The sequence below is a fragment of the Scyliorhinus canicula genome, chromosome 1 (assembly GCF_902713615.1).
Source record: "Scyliorhinus canicula chromosome 1, sScyCan1.1, whole genome shotgun sequence".
In the NCBI taxonomy this organism is placed as follows: Eukaryota; Metazoa; Chordata; class Chondrichthyes; order Carcharhiniformes; family Scyliorhinidae; genus Scyliorhinus; species Scyliorhinus canicula.
In genome coordinates, this window is record NC_052146.1 from 88,365,762 (window position 1) to 88,388,210 (window position 22,449).

Sequence of the window (22,449 nt, forward strand, 5' to 3'; positions counted from 1 at the left end):
TCCTTGACAGAATCAGAACTCTACAGTTAAAGCTCAACCCTGCTAAATGCAGATTCAGGGTCAACCCGGTGCTCTACGTGGGTCACTTTCTCACAGCTGGTGGTTTGAAGCCAGATACATACAAGACAACAACAATACGACAGATGTCCATTCCTGAGGATAAGTACGCTTTGAAGTGCTTCCTTGGTATGATGAATTTCATTCCTTGCCACACTGATATTACTGGATCCTTTTGTCAGCTCCTCCACCAAGATGTCGAATGATGGTGGCAGGAGCACCATACTGGTATACAGCTCCTCCGGTGCTACAATACTTTGACGTTCGAGCATCTCCCAGTACAGACTGGGCACAGTCTACATCCAGAATGACAGGTCTTTGCATCAAGGCCGTCACTGGCACAGAGACTCGTTATGCCAAAATCGAGCAGGAACCCCTTGCCTTGGTCTTCATTTGTCAGAAATTTCATTACTTCAAATATGGTCATAGTGTAGCCACCTGGGGTGGCCACTGCCCAACACAAAATGGAAGATTGCAAGGAATGCAGGGAAAATGGACATGTTGGAAAGCAAGCAGCTTGCAAGGCGGTTGTATATTGGGACGACTGCAGAAACCAGTTTTGACTGCTGCAGAGACCAGACAGCACTGTGAAAGAAAACCCGTTAACTTACTAATGAGGCAATACCGGGCGAGTCCCAGATACAATGGACACAAGTTAAGCACAAATCGATACATTCTATGGAAGGCCAGACCCAGTGGCGCCAGAGAAGCCCAAAACAATAGGTCCCAAGAACCGCCCCAGTGACCGAGGAACTGCCCTATGATTGGGGGGTTCAAACATATCGATTGGGAAGAGACCCAATCGATTCCAAGCAGGTAAGGGAATTCGCCCAAAAGAGCGCGGACCCCCTGGGACCTATAAAAGAAAGGTCCCACACATGGTTCAGTCTCCTGTCTCCGGGCTCCTGTCTTCTACTCCAGCCGTCGAGCAGCAGCCACCAACAAGTAAGTGCCTAACGACGACCGCTACCAGAAATAGGCACTCCCGACACCCTTTGCAATTGATAACAATCCGAAGTCTGCAGACCAAGCAGAGCAAAAGGCCTTGTTCCCTGACCCAGCAGTTCCTTTGAGATAAGTATTAGTTGTTTAGCGGTAGGAGTAAGTTTAATCATTTAGCGTGTGCATGGGTAGTTATTATAATTGTATTATAATAAACTCTAGTTATTTGGACTTACTAATTGGTGTACGGTTTTATTGCTTTGAACTTCACCTTGAAGCTTGTGGCGGTGTCTTAACGGCACCTGGCGACTCGAGCTTAGAACGAGAAACAGAGCCAAGGTGGGTGTTAAGCACACTCACCCAGAACGAGCAACAATCCCATAAGTATTGAAATTGATCACCAGCCACTTTTTTTTAACTGTTCTTAAAAAGCCTCTTCACACTCATTTTGCATGCCTGCAAAACATGATGCTCAAACTGCAACATTACAACCACTGTATTATCTACAAACGTGGTAAGGTACCTGGCTGAAGCTCTTTCCAGAGTTTTTTTTACCCACCACTGACCAGACAGATCATCAGAAGACGTTGACATCATGACACTGACACCCTGAGCACAGAGATACTTTTGTCTCGCCAAATTGAGGAATTTAAGGATGTCTTACAGGTGGATCTCACATGCAGGTAGCTCCACGTCATTATGAAAGGCTGGCCCGAGTCGTCAAAGAAGCTTCCCCATGAGATCCGCACATTCTTCTCAATGAAAGAGGAGCTAACTGTACAAGAGGACTGACTCTGCATGGCCAGCGATTCATCATTGGATTTGGATTGGATTGGATTTGATTATTGTCACGTGTACCGAGGTACAGCAAAAAGTATTTTTCTGCGAGCAGCTCAAACAGATCATTTACTGCATGAAAATAAAATAAAAAGAAAATACATAAAAGGGCAACACAAGGTCCACAACAATGTAAATACATAGACACCGGCATCGGGTGAAGCATAAAGGAGTGTAGTATTAATTAGGTCAGTCCATAAGACGGTCGTTTAGGAGTCTGGTAACAGTGGGGAAGAAGCTGTTTTTGAATCTGTTTGTGCGTGTTCTCAGACTTTTGTATCTCCTTCCCTATGGAAGAAGTTGGAAGAGTGAGTAAGCCGGGTGGGAGGGGTCTTTGATTATGCTGCCCACTTTCCCCAGGCAGCGGAAGGTGTAGATAAAGTCAATGGGTGGGGAAGCAGATTCTTGCGATGGACTGGGCTGTGTTCACAACTCTCTGAAGTTTCTTGCGGTCATGGGCCGAGCAGTTGCCATACCAGGCTGTGATGCAGCCAGATAGGATGCTTTCTATGGTGCAATTGTAAAAGTTGTAAAAGTCCCCACCTCTCTGCAGCAACTCCACCAAGGGAACAAAGGGCTGGAAGCAACCAGATATAGGGCACAGGAATCTCTCTATTGGTCCTCCATGTATGTGGACATGGAAAGGGAAGTGTCATGGTGTGCACCATGCAATGCATTTAAGCCACAGCAAGTCAAAGGACCACTGCACCTACAAGAGGTTCTGGACCTCCCATGGTTGCTCACGGCGGCTGATATCTTTAAATGGAATGGTGACCATAGTATGGGCCAGGATTTAGAGAACACCAAAGTATATCATGGAGTTCACCTGACCCACAACGTTTAATAGATTTTGGTTATGAGGAGTACAAGGGCCCACTTTCCAGGTGTGATGCAACAGAGATCTTAAGGGCGCGATTCTCCGTCGCCAACGATGGGTCGGAGAGTAGCGGGAGGGCCTTCCCGACATTTTTCCCGACCTCCCGCTATTCTCCTCCCCCCACGGCCGCCCCCAGACACGAATCGCTGCTCGCCGTTTTTTACGGCGAACAGCGATTCTCCCCAGGCCGATGGGCCGAGTTCCCAGGCCTTTACGGCCGTTTTCTCGAACGCAAACACACCTGCTCTCACCGTTCGTGAAAACGGCCGCAAAGTGCCGTCCCGGACAACCATGGCACCGATTGGCACGGCCGTACCACGGCCGTGCCAAGGGTGGCATGGGCCCGTGATCGGTGGGCACCGATCGCGGGCAGCGGGTCCGATACCCGCGCACTATTTGTTCCTCCGCCGCCCCGCAGGATCAGTCCGCGGGACTGCTGAGGGGCATGACGGCCCGTGCATGCGCGGGTTTGACGCATATGCGCGATGACGTCATCCGCGCATGCGCGGGTGACGTCATCGTGCACGTCAGCCGGTGTGACGCTTGGCGCACGGGCTTAGCGACGGCGGCTAAGCCCGCGATGCCGTGCTTCACTGGGCCGCACTGCTAGCCCCGCCCGGGGGAGAGAATCGGGTCCCGGGAGGGGTCGCGGAGGCTGCCGTGAAACACGGCCAGTTTCACGGCAGCCTTTACGACTCGCCGCATTTGCGGAGAATCGCGCCCTAAGTATTTTTAAACAAAACAATGTTTATTCTATGAATCCAGTTAACATTTTATAAACACACAGTAAACATCTTATCAACTACCATTTCTGATACTTCCCCAAAGGTACAATTACTGCGGATGCTGGAATCTGAAATCAAAATGAAAATGCTGGAAAATCTCAGCAGGTCTGGCAGCATCTGGGTAGGGAGAGAGAAGAGCTAACGTTTCGAGTCCAGATGACCCTTTGTCTGATTGGCAGCATATGGCAACTGGATTCCTGGAGGGGTCGCTGCTAGGTCCTCAATCTTTTAAATTTACATGAATTACTTAGATAGGATTTGTGTGTTCCCATACATGAGTCATGAAAAGTTAATATGCAAATGCAGAACATAATCAAGACGACTAGTGAAATACTTTATTGCGAGAGGAATTGAACATCAAAGTAAGGACGTTATGCTTCAGCTCTACAGAGCATTAGAGAGAGTGCATCATGATACTGTGCGCCGTTTTGGTCTCCTTACACAAGGAAGGGTGAAATATGTGTTGGAGGTGGTTCAGTGGAGGTTTACTGGATTGATACCTGGAATGAGTGGGTTGTCTTTTGAGGAAAGGTTGGACAGACTGGGCTTGTTTCCACTGGAGTTTAGAAGAGTGGGGGGGTGACTTGATTGAAAATGACAAGATCCTGTATGGTATTGACCAGGTAGACGTAGAAATTATGTTCCCTCGAACGAGGGCACAGTTTAAAAATTAGGGCCAACGAGAAAATGTTGGAAAATCTCAGCAGGTCTGGCAGCACCTGAAGGAGAGAAAAGAGCTAGCTTTGACAAAGGTCATCGGGACTCGAAACGTCAGCTCTTTTCTCTCCTTACAGATGATGCCAGACCTGCTGAGATTTTCCAGCATTTTCTCTTCGGTTTCAGATTCCAGTATCTGCAGTAATATGTTTTTAAAAATTAGGGGTCCCCTTTAGAGGACAGAGATGAGGAGAACTTGTTTTCTCTGAGCGCTGTGCGACTTTGGAAATCTTTGTCTCAGAAGGCAGTGCAAGCAGGGTCACCGAACATTTTTAAGGCAAAAGTAGATAGATTCTTCTTGGGCAAGGGAATTGGAGGTTATTGGGAATAGGAATATGGAACTCAACGCAAACAGATCTGCCATGATCTTACTGAATTGCGGAGCAGGCTCCAGCGGCTATGATCTACATCTGCTCCTATTTTGTATATGTGTATGTTCACCCGGCCACACCAAGATGAATCTTCTGGTATCTTTAGATTGCTGTGGGATGTATCTCTTTGACCGGAGGACCCGCATACTGTATAGTAGTTCATGCAAAGGGCGCACTCTCCCCTCTGCTGTTCACGCTAGCTTCAACTTTTGTTTCTATACCTCCCCACCACCTCCATTTCTGTGCCAAAGTCCCTGAGACAGAAAGTCAGCCCATATGTCCCTGCTTTTTTTTCAAGTGTGAACACTTTGCACCTTGCTCTTACTCTCGTGACTGAGCATTTTGCGCCCCAGGTCCCCATGGTAATCAGGTCACTTGGCCTGTTGCGAGGCTGAATTCGTAACAGATAGCATAGCTCAATTCATTGCTCAATTCTATCTTAAATTAAAGAGATGGATTTTTCTAGGATACTATGAAATGAAGTTAGTCAGTTCTGTTCTGCTACTTCATTGCTCTAGTAATCTAAAGGTGTCAGAAAACATTAAACAAGATAAGCTCTTAGAGGCACCCTTCATTAATGAGTTGTTGGCAGAAGGAAGTGAATTTGTGCATTATACAGAAATGTTGCACATGCAATTAATAGAAAAATTCAATATTATTAAATTCAGAGCTCAAAACAGAGTTTAAGTTTATAATTCTAGGCAGACTGATTGTCATTCCATTGGGGAAATCGGCAGCCGTCTTTAAGCAACATCTTAACACAGGCAGAGCTCAGCCTTCGGAGACTAAACCTTCAGAAGTATTATAAACAGACCAACTACAATAAATTAAATAAAAGCAAAATACTATGGATGCTGGAAATATAAAATAAAAACAGATAAATTCAGCAGATCTGGCAGCATCTGTGGAGAGAAACAGTTAACGTTTCAAGTCCAAATGGCCCTTCTCCAGAACTCATTACCACAGAACTAATAATAATAATAATCTTTATTGTCACAAGTAGACTTACATTAACACTGCAATGAAGTAACTGTGAAAAGCCCCCAGTCGCCATATTCTGGCGCCTGTTTAGGTACACAGAGGGAGAATTTAGAATGTCCACATTAATTAACAGAACATCTTTCGGGACTTGTGGGAGGAAATCAGAGCACCTGGAGGAAACCCACGCAGGCAAAGGGAGAACATGCAGACTCCGCACAGTTACCCAAGCCTGGAATCGAACCTGGGACCCTGGATGGTGAATGTGTAACCACTATAAATTCACACTGTACATTACTGTGTCCCTGTGGGCTCCATCTGTGAGCCGTTGCGCGGCTCTGCCCACAGGGGGAGATGAGGAGCATGTACAGGGCTCTGCCCTTGGCTCCGCCCCCAGCAGGAAGTATAAGTGCTGCGGTCCTGCTAGTCTGCCCTCAATTCAGCATTGTCGCAGGCAGGCTCAGTTGTAAGCCAATTAAAGCCACAGTTTACTTCAACTCGTGTCTCTGAATGAATTCATGGTCGCATCAATTTAATCGACTTAAAAACTACTATGGAATCAGCCCTCAAACCTGACCGACTGGAACTCGATCCACAGGCCGCAGAAGCAAAGGAAATTTTTTTGCATTGGCTTCAGTGCTTCAAGGCCTACCTGGCTGCGTCGACTACCTCCTCTGTTACAGAAGAACAGAAACTCAGTCTTCTCCACTCACGGGTGAGCCATCGTATTTCTACTCAACTTGATGTAACTGACTCTTATACTGAGGCCATCGCGATACTCGACCGCCTGCACGTGCGGCCCGTGAATGAAGTCTACGCGCGACACATCTTTACAACTCGCCACCAGCGCCCTGGGGAGTCGCTAGAAGACTATCTGCGCGACCTTAAAGCTCTAGCACGCGAATGTAACTTCCAGGCAGTGACAGCCTCCCAGCATATGGAACCCGCCGTCCGAGACGTGTATGTTGCAGGGGTCCGATCCAATTATGTACGGCAGCGTCTTCTCGAGAAAGGGGCCCAGGACCTGGGGGACATGGTAAAACTCTAACGAGGTCGCTTTCCAAAGATTAACTGCGTTCCCTACTGATCACGCGACCCCATCGTGGACCCCCGACCAGAGACTGCTCCAGGCCTGCGCTGCGCGGCCACCGCCCACCACGGAGGGCTATTGTGCCACTTTTGCGGCCAGCCCCAACACCCCCGGCAGCACTGCCCGGCCCGCAACGCGACCTGCAGCAGCTGCGGGCGGAAAGGGCACTTTGCTAAAGTCTGTCTGGCCAAAGCTAAAAACTCTAAATCAAACCCTAACCCGAACACTCGCTTCTTCGACTCACAGGCCCGCAGACTCCGCAATGTGGTAGCGTGTCTGCTGTCTCTGCCTCCACACAACATGTGCAATTCATGGGAGCCGCCATCTTGGGCACCATCTTCCTCGCCGCTCACCACGTGTGATCCATTGGGGTGGCCATCTTGGGCGCCATCTTCCTCGCTGCACGCCACGTGCGATTAACGGGGGCCGCCATCTTGGCCATCACCCGCCACACCACTCAAAGATTACGACCTCCGCGAACAGTCATCACGGGGCTGCTCCAACACCGCCAACCACGCCACCGACTACCCGCAGCTCAGTGCAGTCACTTTGGACCAGTCACGGCCAAAGCACCTCAGACCTCCATGATATCCGTCCAGATCAACGGATACGAGACACCGTGCCTGTTCAACCCCAGGAGCACTGAGAGCTTCGTTCACCCAGATCTGGTAAGGCGCTGCTCGCTCCCGATATTCCCGACACAGCAAACAATCTCCCTCGCCTCGAGGTCGCACTCAGTTCAAATACAGGGGTGCACTACTGCGGCTCTAACAATACAGGGCGCCGACTACACCAATTTCCAATTATACGTGCTCCCAGACCTCTGCGCCCCCTCCTCCTCGGACTGGATTTCCAGTGCAACCTCAGGAGCCTAACACTCAGCTTTGGCGGACCCCTTCCCCCACTCACTATAGTAGTCTAGCAACTCTGAAAATCGACCCCCCTCCCCTCTTCGCTAATCTCACCGCCAACTGCAAACCAGTGGCCACTCGCAGCAGGAGGTATAGCCTGCAGGACAGGGCGTTTATCAGATTTGAAGTCCGGCGTCTTTTGCGTGAAGGAGTCATAGAGGCCAGAAATAGCCCCTGGAGAGCTCAGGTGGTGGTCATCAAAACCGGGGAAAAGCTCCGGATGGTGGTTGATTACAGCCAGACCATTAACCGGTTCATGCACCTTGATGCGTATCCCCTCCCCCGGATTGCAGACATGGTAAATCAGATCGCCCAGTACCGCAAATTCTCCACGGTGGATCTGAAGTCTGCATACCACCAGCTCCCAATCCGCCCGGAGGACCGCCACTACACGCCGTTCGAGGCAGACGGCCGCCTTTTCCATTTCCTCTGGGTTCCCTTTGGCGTCACGAACGGGATTTCGGTGTTCCAACGAGCAATGGACCGAATGGTGGACCAGTACGGGCTGCGGGCCATGTTTCCGTACTTGGATAACGTCACCATCTGCGGCCATGACCAGCAGGACCACGACGCCAACCTCCACCGATTTCTCCAGACCGCTCAAAAACTCAATTTCACATATAATAAGGAGAAATGCGTTTTCCGCACAACCAGGCTAGCCATCCTCGGCTCCGTCGTGGAAAACGACCCTGACCGTATGCGCCCCCTCTTACAACTCCCTCTCCCGCACTGTCCCAAGGCCCTCAAGAGGTGCCTCGGATTTTTCTCATACTACGCCCAGTGGGTCCCCCAGTAAGCGGAAAAGCCCGCTCATTATTTAAGGCCACACTCTTCCCACTGTCAACCGATGCTCGCCAGGCCTTCAACTGCATTAAAGCGGACATCGCCAAAGCCGCCATGTGGGCGGTAGATGAGTCCGTCCCATTCCAGGTGGAAAGCGACGCCTCAGAAGTCGCTCTCGCTGTCTGAAGCAGGCAGGCAGGCCAGTAGCGTTCTTTTCCCGAACCCTCTCCGCTTCGGAACTTCGACACTCCTCAGTCGAAAAGGAAGCCCAAGCCATTGTGGAAGCCGAACGGCACTGGAGGCACTACCTCGCTGGTAGGAGGTTTACCCTCATCACCGACCAGAGATCGGTTGCCTTTATGTTTGACAACTCGCAGCGGGGCAAAATCAAGAATGACAAAATCTTGCGGTGGAGGATTGAACTCTCCACCTATAATTACGATATCATATATCATCCTGGGAAGCTCAATGAGCCTCTAAATGCCCTGTCCCGCAGCCCATGCGCCAGCACGCAAGACGACCAACTACAGGCTATCCACAATGACCTCTGCCATCCGGGGGTCACCTGGCTCGCCCACTACCTCAAGGCCCGCAACATGCCCTTCTCCACCGAGGAGGTTAAAGCCGTCACCAGGAATTGCCCGATCTGCGCGGAGTGTAAACCGCACTTCTATACACCAGACAAGGCCCACCTGGTAAAGGCATCCCGGCCCTTTGAATGCCTGAGTATTGATTTCAAAGGGCCCCTCCCTTCGAATAACCGTAACATCTACTTTCTTAATATCATAGACGAGTTCTCCCGTTTTCCTTTTGCCATCCCATGCCCTGATATGACCACCCCCACGGTTATCAGAGCCCTGCACAGCGTCTTCACCCTGTTCGGTTTCCCCAGCTATGTCCACAGTGACAGGGGTTCATCCTTCATGAGCGACGAACTGCGTCAGTACCTGCTCAGTAAGGGCATTGCCTCGAGCATGACTACCAGCTATAACCCCAGGGGGGACGGGCAGGGGGAGAGGGAGAACGTGACGGTCTGGAAGACCGCCCTACTGACACTACGGTCCAGGAATCTCCCGACCTCCCACTGGCAGGCGGTCCTCCCCGATGCGCTTCATGCTATTAGGTCCCTCCTTTGTATGGCCACAAACCAGACTCCTCATGATCGCTTATTTGTCTTCCCTAGGGGAACTACCACGGGGGCCTCGCTTCCATCCTGGTTGAGGACACCGGACCCTGTTGTCCTTTGGAAGCACGTCCGGACACATAAAACAGACCCCCTGGTAGAGAGGGTCCTGCTCCTGCACACAAACCCCCACTACACGTTTGTCGAACACCCAGATGGCCGACAGGACACCGTTCCCCTCCGGGACCTGGCACCCGCAGGATCCACTGCCACTACAGCCGATGTACCTCCCACACTACACCCTACCCGACCCCCCATGCCCTGCGCCCCTGCACCTATTTGCATCTCGCACTCCCTTCCACCCGTCACACCGGTCCGCAGGAACGAAGCTCTGGAACAACCACCCCTGGAGTCCACCCTCGGACTCGCACCGAACATCCTTCCACAGCCATCCGAAACGGCTGCAACACCAGTGCTTTTTCAGTTTCAACGCACGATTCGGGCGCCGGACTGACTGAACTTGTAGACCCGTCACCCCCACCGGACTTGATTTTTTAACAGGGGGTGAATGTGTAACCACTATAAATTCACACTGTACATTACTGTGTCCCTGTGGGCTCCATCTGTAAGCCGTTGCGCGGCTCTGCTCACAGGGGGAGATGAGGAGCATGTACAGGGCTCCGCCCCCAGCAGGAAGTATAAGTGCTGCGGTCCTGCGAGTCCGCCCTGAGTTCAGCATAGTCGCCGGCAGGCTCAGTTGTAAACCGATTAAAGCCAGCATTTACTTCAACTCGTGTCTCTCAATGAATTGATGGTCGTATCACCCTGGAGCTGTGAAGCAGCAGTGCTACCCATTGTGCTACCGTGCTGCCCACACTATTACTACAAAAAATTAAAGTTGCATTTTGGATTTCTAAATGTATGGTTAGCTCTTTGCTCACAATGGAAAGTCTAAAATCACACCTACTCGACTACTCTACAATTAATTATGACTATGTTGGTTATTTCAAGGTCTGCTCCTTACATCAAGAGTTGGAGATACCTAACCCCCCTTTGACATGATAAAGTGTTGCTGGCTCTTACCACCAGCAAACATGAACTCTGTTTATTGACAGCACTTGTGTCAAATCTGCTATTTTGGAAGCAGTCATCCACTGCTGGTTCGTATGTATCTTTCCCTCACGTCAGGGAAAGTTGGAAACAGACCAGAGTTCTAAATATGACTTACATTTGCTGCACACACATTCCAATCTGCATAACTGTGTTAAAATCATGCCCTATATTTTACACTATTCGGCTTTATCCAAATTCCATGTAGGAGGTCCTGTGGTAGCATAACTGCATCTGAGCCAGCAGTTCTACCGCAGGGCTTGATGACCAAGGAAGGTGCGTTCTTATCGCAGTCAAACAGGTTGAGCAACAATATGTAAATCCTTCCAACACAGGAAATGGCAGAAGAGATTCCTGGTCAGCCATGTGATGGAGGCTACAGCATGCGTGCAGGAGTGTGCGTTGTCACAGCAACTCAGACACCTTGGGGGACTGGTTGGCTCAGTTGATTGGACAGCCAGTGTGGATCAGATTTGTGCCACCAACATGGGATTTAATCCTGTTTTGGGCTGGGTGGATTTGGGACTTGCCCTGCAATGGAGGAGGTTGGGTCATTGGATTGGATTGGATTGGATTTGTTTATTGTCACATGTACCGAGGTACAGTGAAAAGTATTTTTCTGCAAGCAGCTCAACAGATCATTCAGTACATGGGAAGAAAAGGGAATTGAACAGAATTCAAGAAAATACATGAGAATACATAATAGGGCAACACAATATATACAATGTACTACATAAGCATTGGCATCGGATGAAGCAGACATGGGTGTAGTGTTAATGAGGACAGTCCATAAGAGGGTCATTTAGGAGTCTGGTGACAGTGGGGAAGAAGCTGTTTTTGAGTCTGTTCATCCGTGTTCTCAGACTTCTGAATCTCCTGCCCGATGGAAGAAGTTGGAAAAGTGAGTAAGCCGGGTGGGAGGGATCCTTGATTATGCTGCCTGCTTTCCCTCGGCAGCGGGAGGTGTAGATGGAATCAATGGATGGGAGGCAGGTTCGTGTGATGGACTGGGCGGTATTCATTGTGGGTTGGACCTGCCTTTGGGCAGAGAATGAAGAAGAAGAAAAGACTGCATGATCTGATTCCAATATAATATCAATATTTCCTCCTCCCATGCTATTATTCCTCAATATTTTAAAGAGCAAACTGTTTATCTCTATGACCCATCAATTCCAGAAAGAGTTCTATAGAATCGACAGAAAAAACAATTTCACCTAATTTCTTCAAATAAAGGAACATCATCTGTTCAATGGAAGTGCCCAGCGAGCACTGCTGCCACATAAACAACCAAGTCCCAGAACTTCAATAATATTAGAGTAGTCTCCTAGCATACTTAAGTTTATTTCACATCCATCGTATTCTTGGATCTGTGAGAAAAAGGGTTTATATTGTACTTTATAGTGTAAAGCAGGGCTCCCATGAAAAGCAGTGAATTATACTGTGCTGAGGTGGGTGGTTACACAGAACAGTGTCATGATTATGCTGCCAGTTTTGGTGCAGACTGCATATTTTCCAACTGTTTTTAAATCACTTCTCACCCACAAAAGCTTTTTGTAAAAGGTTCTGGAGAGATGAATTAATATGTATCCAATGTTTGCTCATTCATATTACTGTTCCCTTTTGTAAAACATATTTAAAAGAAAAACATGTGCCATACCTGAAATATGATAAATGTTCGGAAATGTAGGAACATGCAAAGGTTTGACATTCGCCACTACATAAAACAAATAGCTCAGTTATGAATTTATCTACGCATAACATTTACCATTGTGATCACTATATTTGCTACTTCATCAGACAAATAAATAATTTTGATTTTGTGATTCCTTTGAATGTTTAATCCAACCTAGGTGAAAACTGAAATAAAATTCCCTTCATATATCATGGGCACGATCTACCCAAATGGGAACATAGTTCCAAACAAGCGCATTTAGCTGGGTGTTTCCCAGCGCTTGGAGCAACGAGAAACCCCATGCTATCGAACGGGATTCTGTTCCCATTCGGGTAGATTCGGGCCTCAGCCGGGAACTCCCCGACGAGGCCTCACTTAGTCCCGTTTTCTGCATTGAGGAGCTCTACTCGCCGGAGGTTTTTAAGCTTGCCATTTAAAAATGGCATTCCGATCTTTCAACCCCCCCACCCCTCCGATGCGACCTCCGAACTTCCTCAAAGCCCCAACGCACCTATAAGGGGGTCTTCAGGCCCCCCTGCACCACACAGGGCACCCCCGGGCCCAATCCTCGTCACAGGAAAAATGCCAACTTGGCACCTTGACACTGCCAGTGCTCCTGCCAGCTGGCAGTGCGACCTGTGCACCTTGGCAGTGCCAGGCTGGCATCCAGGTGGCACTTCCAGGACGCTAGGCTGGCAGTGCCATCGTACCCAGAGGTCAAGCACCTGAGGGCCTCTGATCCCCAGGGAGACCCCCATAAGTACAATTCCATTTGGTCCCTGTTTGTGGAGACCAGGACTGAATAGTACTCGCCTGAGATCTCCAAGGCGAGGAGGTTGGATTCCATCACCTCCTGTAGATCATGGGAGTGCATATTAGAGTGAGACCAGTTGTCTCACTCGAATATGCAGATTTGCAAAAGGTAATCTGACCACAAGGGAGGATGATTCACATTGCGACATCACCGGATTTAAGAAACTACAAACCAAATTATTGAAAAATTAACAGCAGCACAAATCCAATACGAGGTCCACATATCACAAACTAAATTACAGACAGCGTGGGTATAAGTTGGCAGGCCTGATATTTAGAAATGCTCACATTTGCTAGTCGTGTTTATCTTGCCATCCTATATGGTACACAGCGTTAATAAGCTTGTCATCCTGCATCACCTACATGTTAAACAATTATCTGGAATCAAGTGGGAACACTCCATGTTCTTGGCCCAACTGGAATGGAGGCATTGCTTTATCTGGTGCTCGGGAATGAAATGGGTTAAGTGTCTGCAGGAGAACATTTGGGCAAGAGTTAGCATTGTATCACAAGGTTTAGATTTCTCAGAGGGTTGTGAGCATCTGGAATGGGGCTGCCAGAGGCAGTGGTAGAGGCGGGTACAATTTTTTCCTTTAAAAAGCAGTTAGAGAGTTACATGGGCAGGGTGGGTATAGAGGGATATGGGCCAAATGCAGGCAAGTGGGACTAGCTTAGTGATAGAATTTGGGCAGCATGGACAAGCTGGGCCGAAGGGCCTATTTCCATGCTGTAAATATCTACGACTCTAAAGTTGATGCATGGATTGTCCTTAAACCAGACATTCAAACAGTCTGAACTGACAGGAACTGAGCTGTGAGTCATCCTTGAACGGATTTCCCTTTCTTTTTCTGACCACGCCTCTTGGAGGGAGGGGCGGGGGAACGTTTTCCATTCACCCAACGAATCACAGAGGGAGGCCACTCGGGCCATCGTGTTTCAGACAGGGACAGTATTCAGAGATGGACAGGCACACCATTTCTTCCGTTGATGAAGTTAGCGGCCACCCATTAGGAGGAATATTGGGGATGGTTTGAGGGCCGGTGGAGACCTGTTGTTTGGTGTGACTACCTGAGCTGCAGCTGAGCAACGCAACAATCCACAGCCGCATCGCTCCTTCCAACACCCCGACTGTCACTCAAACCAGCCTCAGCCAATCAGCAGCAGGCGAGGGGGTGGAACCTCTTTCGCAGTCCAGCCAATCAGCACCGCCCGGAGGCGGGGTCTGGCCATGGTCGGTCATGTGACCGGGAGCCCTCACCACCGGCAAGGCATCTTGGAAATGGTCACAGGGCTGCAATATTCAGAGTTCAACACGCGGAGCAACCCTCTTATCAATTCCCATTTAAATCACAATAAATAAATACTATAAAGGCACCAACAACAAAAAACAGTCAGTTATTTTAAGAGGGTGAGTTTACAGAATTCTGTCGTGGAAGTGTCGATCCCTTTCCCAGCACACCTGTGATGAAGCTTTACAGTGATTGAGCACATCAGTCATGAATGGGTGGCACGGTAGTGCAGTGGTTAGCACTGGTGCTTCACAGCGCCATGGTCCCAGTTTCGATTCCCGGCTTGGGTCACTGTGCAGAGTCTGCATGTTCTCCCCGTGTCTGCGTGGGTTTCCTCTGGGAGCTCCGGTTTCCTCCCACAAACCCTGAAAGACATGCTGTTAGGTAATTTGGATGTTCTAAATTCTCCCCCTGTGTTACCCGAACAGGTGCCTGAATGTGGTGACTAGAGGCCTTTCACAGTAACTTCATAGCATTGTTAAGCCTACGTGTGACAATAATAAAAATAAAGATTATTATCTCGTAGAGGATGAGGATGTCTCCCATAATACACAGTCATTGTCAATGCCCTTTGAGCTGCAGCTGCCTCCTCCTATCCCATCCCAGCCTCCAGTGACACTGAACCTCCAGGGTACAGCTCTCAAAAGAATGACATTAGATCAGGAGAGGTGAAACTCTCCCCCTCTGCATCACCACAGACATTCACATAAGCTTTGTGAGGATCTGTATACTGTCCCCACTGCAAATCATTATCTCCTGAAATGCAATAGCTATGGGCAACTTCTGATTCCCCATGACAGGAGCCTTATCACAGAGGGTGTATACTGCCAATGGTCATTGATGAAGCAGTTGAAGATGGTTGGACCATGGACGCTACCCTGGGGAATATCTGCAATGATGTCCCGGAACTGAGGTGATTGATCTCCAACCACCACAACCATCCTCCTTTGTGCCAGGTATGACTCCAACCAGTGGAGGGTTTCCCCCTGATTCCCATTGATTCCAGTTTAGCTTGGGCTTCTTGATGCCTCGGTTGATGACATGCTGTTTTGATGTCATGGGCAGTCACTCTTAACTCACATCTGGCATTCGGCTCTTTTGTCCATGTTTAAACTAAGTTTGGAATGAGGTCAAGAACTGAATGACCCTGGCAGAACCAAGCCCCCCCCCCCCCCCCCCCCCCCCCACCCACCCCCACCCTGCCCCTGCGACATACAGCTCCTCAAACACAGTCGCAAACATCCCCCACCTTTTCTCAAACACCTCTGCAGAACCCCTTAACTCGTACTTTATCTTCTCCAACCACAGAAAGATATACAGGTCACACAACCAAGCTGCTACCCCAGTGGCGATGCCGACCGCCACTCCAGCAAAATACGTCGCCGTGCAATCAGAGAGGAGAAGGCCACGACATTGATCTTCCTCCTCTCCATGAGCTCCGGCTTCTCTGAATTCCCAAATATCGCCACCAAAGTGTCCATGTTCACCTCCTCCTCCACTACCCTGGCTAAGACCGCGAAAACTCCCGGCCAGAATCTTCCCAATTTTTCACAACCCCAAAACATGTGTGCATGGCTCACTGGCCCCCACCCACAACTCTCACAGCAGTCACTCCAGCAGGGTTTATCCCGGCAACCTAGGGAACCCCCTCCAGACTTTTCGCGCAAAGTCCCTGCAGATAGCTGAACTGACTCCCCCTTGGCAGCTCAACTCTCTACCTTACCTCCTCCAGACTGGCACACCCTTCCTCCACTTACCTCCACCTCCTGTATACACTATCCACCCCCTGGTTTAAACCCATGATTCTCGCACAAATACCAAAACCTATCCCTTGCTACCATAAATGGCATCCCCCCTAAATTAGCCCACTATCCTAGCTCATTCACTGGGCAAATCTCGCTTTTCCCTACATTCAGTTTATATCCAGAGAATCCTCCAAACCTCCCCAGCAGGCCCATATTCTCCAGCAGATCCGAAATATGCAGCAACAGGTCATCGGCATAGAGTGACTCCCGATGCTCCCTCTGTCCCCTCATAATCACCTGCCACTCCGCCGACCCCATAAAAGTCATTGCCAATGGCTCTATGGCCAGCGCAAACAGCAACAGCAACAGCTGGCATCCCTGCCTCGTACCCCTGTGTAAGTCAAAGCTCCACAAACTCATATTATTCGTCCTCACACTCACCCTCGGTGCCACATACAGCAACCACACCCATGCCACAAATCTCCGCCCAAACCCAAACCTTCCCAAAACCTCAAACAAGTACCGCCGCTTCACCCCATCAAATGCCTTCTCCGCGTACATGGACATCACCAGCTACGGTACCAGAGCCCCTGATGGATTCATCACTACATTGAAAATGAAAAAATGAAAATCGCTTATTGTCACGAGTAGGCTTCAATGAAGTTACTGTGAAAAGCCCCTAGTCGCCACATTCCGGCGCCTGTCCAGGGAGGCTGGTACGGGAATCGAACCGTGCTGCTGGCCTGCTTGGTCTGCTTTAAAAGCCAGCGATTTAGCCTGGTGAGCTAAACCAGCTCCTTCTACATTTGTGAAGGACATACCTGTCCTTCACAAAGCCTGTTTGACCTTCTGCAACCACCCCCAGGACACAATCCTCCATCCTCCCCGCCAACAACTTAACCAATACTTTCACATCCAGAAAATCGAGAAAGGACTGCCATTGCCGGAAGAACCCTTGTACCGAGCCCCTCAGGGCAAACTTGACCCTCTCCAGCCTGATGAACCCGCCCATGTCGTTAATCCAGGCCTCCAGGCTCGGGGGCTTCGCGTCCCTCCGCTGTAAAATAATCCTACGGCGGGCTACTAGAGACGCAAAGGCCAGGGTACCGGCCTCTCTCGCCACTTGCACTCCCGGCTCCGATGCTACGCCAAAGATGGCGAGCCCCCAGCCTGGTTCCACCCTGGAACCAACCACCTTGGACAAGGTCCCCGCCACCCACTTCCAAAACCCCTCCAATGCCGGACACGCCCAGAACATGTGCGTGTGGTTCGCCGGGCCTTCGGAACACCTCCCACACCTGTCCTCTCCCCCAAAGAACCGGCTCATCCTGGCCCCAGTCATGTGCACCCTATGCAGCACCTTCAGCTGAATTAAGCTGAGCCATGAATTAAGCTGAGCCGTGTACATCCATGTTCAATAGTGATATGGGCCTATATGATCCACATTCCACCAGGTCCTTCCCCTTTTTCGGGATTAGCGTGATTACTGCCTGCATCATCATCTGTGGCAACTGCACCTTTCCCAGCGCTTCATTAAACGTCCCCGACAGATGTGGTGCCAGGTCCGTCGCAAATTCCTCATAAAATTCTGTCGATATCAATCCGGCCCAGGGGCCTTCCCCGATTTCAAAGCCCTGATACTATCCAGCACCTCTGTCAGCCCCAGAGGCTCCTCCAATACTTCCCTCTTTGCTTCCTCCAAGGGGGAAACCGCCTCATGTCCCCTTCCTCTCCCCCCGGATCCGCCTCGTACAATCCCTGGTAGTGCTCATGAAACACCTTGTTTACCTTCCCCGGCTCCTCATAAAATTCTGTCGATATCAATCCGGCCCAGGGGCCTTCCCCGTATCTTCAATATTTCCCTGGACACGGCCAGACCACCATTGCTGGAGTGCCAGCATGCGGCTCGCCTTCTCCCTATGCTCATTTTGCACCTCTCTAGCCCTACACATTTGCCCTACTGCCCTCCCTATTGTCAACCTATCAAACTGCCCCTGCAACTTTTTCCTTCCCGCCAATCCCTCCGCGGTGGACACTCTCGAATACTCCCTGTCCACCTCCACTACCTGCTCACTAGATGGTCATGCTCCTCCCTCCTTTCCCTATCCGCACGAGCTTTAAACAAAATCATTTCCCCCCGGACCACTGACATCAGTGCTTCCCAAAGAATGGCCGCCGACACCTCCCCATTCTGATTCAATTCCACATACTCCTTAATTGTCGCCCACACGCTATCACAAAAACCTCCATCCACCCACCAACAACCCCGAATCAAACCTCCACCCCACCCTCTGCTCTCGTCCCGCTCTAAACCGAATCTCCAGCCATTGGGACGCATGGTCCGAGATAACTATCCCCACATACTCTGCCCCTCCACCCTAATCAAAATCTCCCGGCTCAGTACACAGTAATCAGTCCTCAAATACACCTTATAGACATGTGAAAAGAAGGAATACTCCCTTCCCCCTGGGTTGTGAAAGCGTCATGGATCCACTATACCCATCCTCTCCATGAACACACCCAGCTCCCTCTTCATAGCTCTGTTGATGACTCCTTCCATCACTTTACTGATGATGGAGAGTAGACTGATAGGGTGGTAATTGGCTGTGTTGGATTTGTCCTGTTTCATGTGTACAGAACACATCTGGGCAATTTTCCACATTGCCGTGTAGGTGCCAGTGTTGTAGCTGTACTGCAACAGCTCGGCAAGGGTCACGGCAAGTTCTGGAGCACAAGTCTTCAGTATTATTGTCGGAATATAGTTAGGACCCATAGCCTTTGCAGTATCCAGTGCCTTCAGCCATTTATTGATACCACGTGGAATGAATCGTATTGACTGAAGACTGACATCTTTGATGCTAGGAACTTCCGGAGGAGGCAAAGCTGGATCATTCACTCGGCACTTCCGGCTGACGATTGTTACGAATGCTTCAGCCTTGTCTTCTGCACAGATGTGCTGGACTCTTCTATCATTCAGGATGGGGATATTTGTAGAGCCTACTCCTCCTGTAAGTTGTTTAATTGTCGACCACCATTCACGGTTGGATATGGAAGGATTGCAGTGCTTAGATCTGATCTATTGGTTGTGGAATTGCTTAGCTTTGTCTACTACTTGTTGATTCTGCTCTTAGGTATGCAAGTAGTTTGTGTTGGGGTCCAGTTTAGTTGGCTGGACAGCGGGCATCATGATGCAGAGCGAGGCCAGCAGCGTGGGTTCAATACCCATACCAGCTGAGGTTATTCATGAAGGGCCCCGCCTTCTCAACCTTACTTCTCATCTGAGGTGCGGTGGGGACCGTCAGGTTAACTCACCACCAGTCAGCTCTCCCCCTCGAAAGAGGACCATGGGGACTTTACTAGTCCTGTGTTGTAGCTTCATCAGGTTGACACCTCATTTTTCAGTATGCCTGGTACTGCACTTTTCATTGAACCAGAGTGGATCCCCTGGCTTGATCATAATGGTAAAGTGGGAACTCTGCCGGGCCATGAGGTTACAGACTGTGGTTGAGTACAATTCAGCTGCTGCTGATGGCCCACAGCATCTCCTGGATGCCCAGTCTTGAGTTGCTAGATCTGTTTGAAGTCTATCCCATTTAGCATGGTGGTAGTGCCATACAATATGATGGAGAATATCTTCAATGTGAAGATGGGACTGTGCAGTGGTTACTCCCACCAATACTGGACAGATGTGTTGTATTGCGAGACAATCATTGAGGAAGTGTTGAAACACTGAATAGGTTTATTGAACTAAAGCAACTATATACACTGGACAACCAATGCACAGGTCTTGCTCCCACAACTCCTGGGCACTCTGGCCAAGCCCCAATAGCCAGGATTGCGCTTAAATTGCTGATAGGCTTATGTTTGCGCACTGTATCCCCACAGACTCTAAGCACATAAGGGGCCCATGAAATATTACCCCTTAAAGGGGCCACATTACCACAATGCTCCTCTCTTAAGTTTCCTTACAGATCCCTGGAAAACAGAAACAGAAAAACACTTATTTACATTTATATACATACAAAAGGATTACAGTAAAGGAGGTCAAAACAAAGTTCAAAAAGTAAATGGATCAGGCGACTTCCTAACTCTTGTTGAATGTCTCAGCTCCGCCATGGGTTCTTCCAGATTAGAGGCATCTGAGTCTCCAGCAACTGCAGACAGATCTGTAGAGTTCAAACCAGGGTTGTCCTGACCACCACATTAACTCCCTCGGTGACCCTTGAAAATTTTTTCGTTCTAACACCACCACCTCGGCAAGTGATTTCTGGTAACCAGGATTGGGTTCACCTGTCCCTTTTCAGCAATGTCGGATTCTTTCCTCCTTAGATGGTCAATGTGCTTTCTAGCCTGACGACCCTGTCAGTCTATGGCATAGGATACTGGCCCAGTCTCCTCCTAGAAACTATTCCGATCCTCCACCAAAGCTCCGCATGTACACTACATCTCTGCTTGAAACAACCTGTCCTTCTCGGCTGTATCGTGGTGGCATTTAGCCACCACCCTCCCCGACAAATTTGGAAAAATAAGTTCGAGCCAGGACCTGATACGCTGGCCCATTAACAACTCAGCCGGGATAAGTGGTGGTATGTGGGTTTTATTTTACGAGAGCAAGAGGTCCACCAAGGAAGCAGTAATGGCCTATGAGCTTGTCTCTTCATTGATGCTTTGAAAGTTTGGACAGCTATTTCAGGCAGCCCGGTTGATGCAGGGCATTAGGGGGCTGTCTTTACATGCTGTATCCCATTGCACTTCACCAAAACATAGAACATAGAACATACAGTGCAGAAGGAGGGCATTGGGCCCATCGAATCTGCACCGACCCATTAAGTCCTCACTTCCACCCTATCCCCATAACCCAATAATCCCTCCTAACCATTTTTAGGTCACTAAGGGCAATTTATCATGGCCAATCAACCTAACCTGCACGTCTTTGGACTGTGGGAGGAAACCAGAGCACCCGGAGGAAATCCATGCAGACACGGGGAGAACATGCAGACTCCACACAGACGGTGACCTAGCGGAGAATTGAACCTGGGACCCTGACGCTGCTTTAAACAAATACCGGCTTCTTTAAACCTCTTCAGGTCTTCTTCCAAATTTGCTTTGTATTCCTCTGGTGTTGCCCCTGTCACTAGGGTGACATCCAGATATACAACACCCTTCAGAATTCCCAGCAACTGTCTCTCCATTCTGCGCTGAAATAGAGCACAGGCTGATAAGATATCAAAAGGTCATCTTGTGAACAAGGATTTATGAGTATTTATAGCAACAAACTTTCTTGACTCCTTTTCCAGCTCAAGCTGCTGGTACACATGACTTAAATTTAACTTGATGTATTTAAGACCCCCAGCCAACTTAGCACAGAAATCATAGGTACAGGGTATTTATCTATTTTAGCCGCCCTGTTCATCATCATCTTATCAATCACCACAGATTCGGGCCGTGAGGTCAGGCTTCAACACTGGGACGATGGGTGCTGCCCATTCTGAAAACTGTACTGGAGTAATTACCCCCAGGTCCTCCAGATACTTCAACTCCACCTCTACTTTCTGGTGTAGAGTCTGGCACAAAAATAATATGGTGTTTCTTCCGGCTCGCAACAGATGCCTTCACATTCCCTCTGGAAGACCACGTAGTATTTCCAAAGAAGATCTATTTGTGATACTGAATATATCTAACCAATTCAATTTGATTTTCTTCAGCCAATCACACCCCATGAGGCTTGGTCTCTGTCCTTCCACCATGATTAGTGGTAACTGGACTGACTGCTGTTGGTATGATACTGTCATGAGTGCCGTCCCCAATATCATCAGAGCCTCCCCAGTATAGGTGGCTAAGGTGGCCGACGGACTGCTGAGATTCACAAGCTGCAGCCTTCCCTCCAGATACTTAAACATTTGCTCCCCATTGAAAAGTTTGGCCAGAAATATGGGTTTGTTGGAGAGGTTAGGGCCTTTTCGGGTTATAAATTGAACGTAGGGAAAAGAAAAGTGTCTCCAGTGAATGTGGCGGGGTGGGGGGGAAACCTGGGGGTGCTACCATTCAAGATGGCAAGGGAGTGGCTTCAGTATCTCGAGATTCAGGTAACACATGAATGGGCCACATTGCACAGGTGGTACTTGACAGGGTTAGTGGAAGAGGTCGTGGGGGATCTTGACGTTGCACTTGAAGTTGGTGAAGAGCGTGCAGGTGGTGAAGGTGAATGTGCTGCCAAGGTTTCTGTTTGTTTATCAGTCCCTCCCGATTTCTGAAAGTGAACCCTCGGAAGGCCATGGGTCTGGACGGGATCCCTGGTCGTGCACTAAGAGCCTGCGCGGACCAGCTGGCACATGTGTTCACGGACATC

The 22,449-nt window shown here is 49.4% G+C and overlaps 1 protein-coding gene across 2 annotated transcripts in view; it reads right to left on the reverse strand.

Annotated features, from left to right (window-relative positions):
• LOC119964915 (digestive cysteine proteinase 1-like) overlaps window positions 1-14,188 on the reverse strand; it is a 132,995-nt gene extending 118,807 nt beyond the window's left edge. Inside the window, exons 1-2 of one of the 2 annotated variants that reach the window (XM_038795050.1) lie at window positions 14,135-14,188; window positions 12,239-12,295 (exon numbers count right to left, since the gene is read on the reverse strand). In XM_038795050.1, the coding sequence (XP_038650978.1) occupies window positions 12,239-12,295; window positions 14,135-14,174 (97 nt within the window). In that variant the 5' untranslated portion in view covers window positions 14,175-14,188. Of the gene's footprint in view, window positions 1-12,238; window positions 12,296-13,429; window positions 13,640-14,134 lie in introns of those variants that run through there. The other variant, XM_038795039.1, reaches the window with a different exon arrangement.
• Window positions 14,189-22,449: the final 8,261 nt, after the last annotated feature.